This window comes from Cariama cristata, unplaced genomic scaffold (genome assembly GCF_000690535.1).
Source record: "Cariama cristata isolate BGI_N322 unplaced genomic scaffold, ASM69053v1 scaffold17164, whole genome shotgun sequence".
In the NCBI taxonomy this organism is placed as follows: Eukaryota; Metazoa; Chordata; class Aves; order Cariamiformes; family Cariamidae; genus Cariama; species Cariama cristata.
Window position 1 is genome coordinate 36,883 of NW_009611417.1, and position 5,422 is coordinate 42,304.

The 5,422-nt window shown below is 46.8% G+C and overlaps 1 protein-coding gene across 1 annotated transcript in view; it reads left to right on the top strand.

The window, feature by feature from the left end:
* Window positions 1-5,169, top strand: part of LOC104160189 (chromosome unknown open reading frame, human C11orf49) — a gene marked incomplete at its 5' end in the record, with an annotated part of 14,651 nt that extends 9,482 nt beyond the window's left edge. The window contains 3 exons of the mRNA XM_009698259.1: window positions 951-1,060; window positions 4,393-4,456; window positions 4,989-5,169. Coding sequence (XP_009696561.1) covers window positions 951-1,060; window positions 4,393-4,456; window positions 4,989-5,169 — 355 coding nt within the window. The remainder of the gene's footprint in view (window positions 1-950; window positions 1,061-4,392; window positions 4,457-4,988) is intronic.
* Between the last annotated feature and the right edge of the window lie 253 nt (window positions 5,170-5,422).

The following is a 5,422-nucleotide window of genomic DNA, read 5'->3' on the forward strand; positions in this document are numbered from 1 at the left end:
TTAGGTGCCTGAATCCAAAATTGTGATCCACAAAATTTACTGCTGAACTGCTGTCCAGTACTATAGATATCTAAGCATGGAGGTGCCAGGTTGTTTTGTTCTTTTAAATAACAGAAGCTCTACATTCCCCTTATGTCCTGAGAGCTTCAGATGGGGAGAATACTTGACCCCATCTGGTAAGTCAGGCTCTGCCCAGCACTGCAAGGGGAGACATTCCCAGGCTTTCCTCCAGTAGCTCAACACTCAGCCAGGCTTTGGTAACCACCTTTGCCTGAGGGATCACCAGCCCACCCCCACATCTCCCAGGGGTGCCACTACACCATGGACTGTTCAACACTTCCTCTTTATGAGGCAGTTGTATTTTGCATTAAATCCTTTAAGGAGTATTAGGCAAGGGCAAGAATCACTATGATGATATTGCTTAGAAGTCAGGGCCAGAGCTTAAGGTGAGTGTAGAAGAAGGGTATGTGTCAATTTAGTCCCCGCCTAAATACTGTTTTCTGACATACTTAGGCTATCATTGGTGAGGTTTTCCTGCCCCTTGGATGACTGTCACTGATAAAAAGGTCATAACAACATAACAACCCTCACGAAAGTTTATTGTCTTCTAAAAGAAAGGATTTCCCAGTTGATTTTTTAAAGAATATGCCAAAAGTTGGGATGTGTTTGCCTCTGAGTGAATCTAGGCTTTTCTCCCTCTCCTTGGGATGAAGACAGGTAAGACTGCTCCTAGGGAAGTACCCCAGCTCAAACATCTTGCTTAGCAAATGGGGAGCAGATGCAATGCTAAATAAGCAAGCTGGTGGCTATTTGTTTTAAACGGAGTCAGGGCAACTTGACAGGGTTAGAACAGGTAAAAGGGTTTATTTTTCCAGTTTGAGCTGTGTCTTGGAAAAAAAAATAATGATAATTTAAAAGACAAGATGGGCTTTTTGTCTTTCTTTTGGTAGCTGTCCACCTTCGGCTCTCGTGAAAGAAATGTTGAGTAGCGCACAGAGACTGACCTTCTATGGATTCCTTATGGCACTTGCAAAGGATCAGAGAATCAACAGAGCCCTAGGTAAGACCCCTGTGAGTGGTACAGCTTTAGATTTTCAGTCATTCTGCATTTCTCTGAAATTTCCTCTGTAATCATGCCCCAGATTTTACACTGTCAGGAAGAGAACGAGGGAAAGTTTTTCATCTTTTTGTTGATGGATTAAACTTTAAAAACATAACACTGTACCTTACTGTCTGCTTGAAGCTGTGGAGTTTCAAGAATAAAATCAGATATGAAATGCTGCCCTAAGATAGCAATGTTTTACCTCTTCAATAGCTGATCATTTTAGTAGAACTGTCGTTTTAATATGTTTGGCTATAACGGTTGGGCAGAGGTGGTCAGGAGACAAGTAAGGTGGCTGACTGCTGTCGACAGTACTGAATTGAAGTCCCACCCTATGTTTTAGCCCTTCATTCTCCCACAGATTTTAAGTGACTGCTCTTGTCTACAAGAAAAGGAGGCACACCTGATCGGAAAACCTCTGCTGCCTCCTTGGCTCAAAGACTCAAAGCCCCGTCTTAGCTCTTCCCCATCTTCGCTCAAGGCAGTGTGATCACACTAGTACATTAATCTATGGCCTGCTGAAAATCTGGCGGTATCATAAAACACAAACTGCTACAAAATTCTGTACCAGACTGCTGTGGGAACCAGAGGGATTACCAACGAGCATCTCACTGCTCGTTTCCATATTGTGCTGCTCAATGTTGTTGTAGAGCAAGGAAGCACAGTGTTGCATTGGCAAAGGACAGTATGTAATCCATACATAATTCAGACTCACAATTCCATATTGCCCCCATATGCCTTGCTTGTGCTCTTTCTCCTCTTGCAAAGGAGAACAGAAATGGCTTTTTGTGTTTAACAAGGCTGTATCCAGGAGGTACATTTAAATGCGTGGAGGCCCAAACACTCACCTTTACTCATCTCCGCTCAGCAAATCACCTGGCCAGTAAGGGTAGGCTTTCTCTGTCTTTGAGTAGGTATCCTCCCCCTCTACTTCTAGGCTTGAGTATCTGCCAGTCCCTATATTACAAAGACAAACCTCAGTGAGAAGGTGTACCTTGCCTGAGGGCTTGTTCTTTTGCACAGGTGTGTGTCATAGTAGAGTAAAAGTGTCCCTTCCCTGGCTGAGCCCCTTCTAACAGCAAAGCATTTAAGCTGCTAATGCTCTTCTGGGGCAGGGCTGCTTACCCAGCAACATGGAGATTATATATCAAAGGTGCATGAATACAGCCCTGCAATCCCCTCTGCAAACAGGCTTAAGAAGCATTGTATTCACTGGGGAAGGTGATGCCTGAATTGCAGCAGGCAAAATCTTTTTTTCCTTTGCCCTAAGAAATCCACTTCTAGTCAAGTGCAAAGAGAACAGATGAGCAGGGGGAAAAAAAAAAATCCTGCCCACAGCTTCCATTGTGCCATCTACAAAGTATGTGGGTTTTCGTTTCCATTAATGTGGGCCCGTCCCCTGGCCCCTTGCCAGCCTCCTGCCGAGGCGTCTCTCAGAGGAGGGGCAGCAGCCACAAGCCTGACAGGTGCTAGCATCTTGGCAAGGGAAGGAGGATTCTTTTCCCGGTGTCTTTTAATCTCTCCTGAAGGGTGATTTCAATAGTCTTTGGTCTGTAGGGGATCACAAGCTCCCCAAAGCCCTTCAGCAAGGGCAGTTTCAGGCAAAGGAGCTTTCGGTCAGGGTGCCTGCCTTCTCTCTGGTCTCACAAAGCCAGTAGCCCCCCTTGAGGAACAGGAGTAGGGATTAAAGCAGCTCATTCAGGCTGGGGCAGCACTGATGAGTTTGTCAGGCAGACTGGACTCTGCAGCCTAACTCCAGTGGCAGTGTTGATTCCTGAATCTTTTAAGTGTTATTTACTGATTCTCCCAAGTAATTCTTGTGCCCTAGAGACCTCACTGTGCATTCTGCAAGTGCAGAAACAAGTTAAGCTTCAGCTGCTTATTCTTTTAATTGAGCTCATGAAAGGGAGCAGGCTGGGGCACTTCACTGGACCTCCTGACACTCTGTGTTGCAGTGCCAGGCTTTCCTGTTCATTTGCAGGAGGAGAAGACAAGAACTGGAAGAAGTGGGGGAGTCAGTTCTGGCCTAAACTGGTTCTAATTTTTAGGCACTCATTGCTATGCTTTTGGTAACTGCTGCCAGCTTGCCTGTGTGAGGCAGGTGGCTCTCTGGCTCTCCAGCTCTCCAGCAAGGTGCCAGGGCCAAAAACCAGATTTGTGTCCCCACAGGGAGCACCAAGCCCCTTCCCAAAGGTACTGAATGTAGCGCCCAGGTCTCCTGAAAACCAAGAGCAATCCTCACTGCAGTGTTGGTACAGATTGCCAAGGTTTTTGGTTTGGTTTGGGTTTTTTTTGTCCTGGTGTACAGTGGCACTATCCAAGCTGTGGTAGGCAATGCCTGTCATCTCTGTGCTGGCTGATCAAACCCTTCCATGACCCCTGTACAAGGTGGAGTTTGTTACAGAATGAGGAAAGAGGGCTTTCCTAAGAGCCCTGTCTTCTATTCTGGGCTCTTCCTGAGGTGCCAGTGTCCTTTCAGAGAAGGGCAAGGATGATCAGCCAGCTGTTCCAGTCCTGAGCTACACCATGTCCTTCATCCTGAATAGGGTTTCAAACATGAAAAGGAGCATGCTGACCTTATGCTGAGAGAGGGTACCTGATTACTGGCCCAGCCTTTCACGCTGTCACCCAGAGAGCAAGCGACGCTAGAGCACAGTCCATCCACGCTCACTCCTGTAGACTTAATGTGCACCAGAGTCAGGCCTGACTTTCCTGAATTGCAAGGAAAACGACAGTCTTACATCCGTGGAGTGTTTTGATCCCCAAGCTCAGTGCATCACGAAAAAGGCAGGTGGCACAGAAGTATACATCTCCCTGGGTGGTATAGCACACACTTCAGGCTGCGGCACGGACTACAACATATCTATTGCTCTGCTAGGATCTGCCACTGGTGACTATACAGGGCAATTAGCAGAGGCCCAAAGTTGACACACTGTCATCTCCCTGACAGTCAGTGCTCAGTAGTTTTGTATAGTGAATGGAAACTGCCAATCCTTCGGGCTCTTCAAGTTGTCTGAGAGGTGAGACTACTGAGAGTGCCTCTCATTTGGTCTGAGCTCAGCTACAGCCTGTGTGAAGGACACAGAATATGGGTCATCATTCTTTATCTGTCCCTGATCCTCAACATTCAGTGTCCATTTCTCTAATAGGTATAAGGAAGAGTGTTCTCTGTCTTGCACGGCAGATTTTGGATGGTGCTATGGCTTGAGTGCTTTTCTTTAAGAATGAATAGCCTAACTCTGCTCTGGTACTTTCCTTTGTTGTTTTGTTGTTTTTTTTTTTTTTTTCAGGGGCTTTGCCAGATAAAGGAGACTTGTTTCTGGACCCTGCCATGGATCAGGAACTTGAGAAATTGTAAGTGGAGTTGCCTTAAGTATGAGGTAAAGCAACAGATTAAAGGTAGCATGCTAAGGAAGACTTTAGTAAAATACTGTCCCTATTCCTTCGCTCTACTATAAAACAACAGAGGAGCTAACAGAGTAGCCTGAGCAGAGAGGACCTCTTTCTTTGGGGTACCTTGGTACAGCTAGCAAAATCCTTAGAAAAGGCTTCAGAAACAGAGGGGAAGAGTGTGCCTCGAAGAGGGATCTAGAGGAAGCAGCAGTCTCTAATGCACAGGGAAATTTTGTGTGGATGGTGAAAACTAGGGGGTGTTGGAGGACACAGGCTGAGCCCAGAAGAAAGATCTGTTTAAACAGGAAGAAAGATTTCACACAGCAAGTCTGGTAGGTACTAGTGCAAGGTGTTCCCCCTCTGTGCCATGAACATCTTTCCATCCCTGTGCTAGTTGTGAATAAGTCCTCCACCCAGGTTCACTCCAAAACTGCTACAGTAAAAATTGGAGATGACAAGTTAGGCTGCCTGGCGTTTATCTTTTCTCTTTCAGGGTAGCTCAGGTTTCAGGGCTTTCTGTCTCCGGTCCCACCAGCTCCAGCGGGGACACAGCTAATTTGCCTGTCCGTAACTCACCCAGGATTAACTGTCCCTGGAAACCTCTACACCATCGACGAAAAATGGATGCTGAGAGTGAAGGCTCCAATGAAGAGACGGACTCCTCTGAAAACTGAAGGTTGTGAGGGTGGGCACCATTCCCATCTTGGGTTTCTCCAGAACCCACTGAAGGAACAGCACCTCCTCCCAGAGCATCTGCTCTGATGATGGGTTCTGTCCACATCACCAGTGTGTGTGGGGCTGTGCCAGTCCCCATTGCCAAGCCCACCCAGCTCTTCCCAGGAAGAGCTCTGCTTTCTTCCTAGCTCCAAATTTGTGCAGGAATAGCCCCTCTGCAGAAGCGATTTCCAGCTGCGGAGTTATGTTACC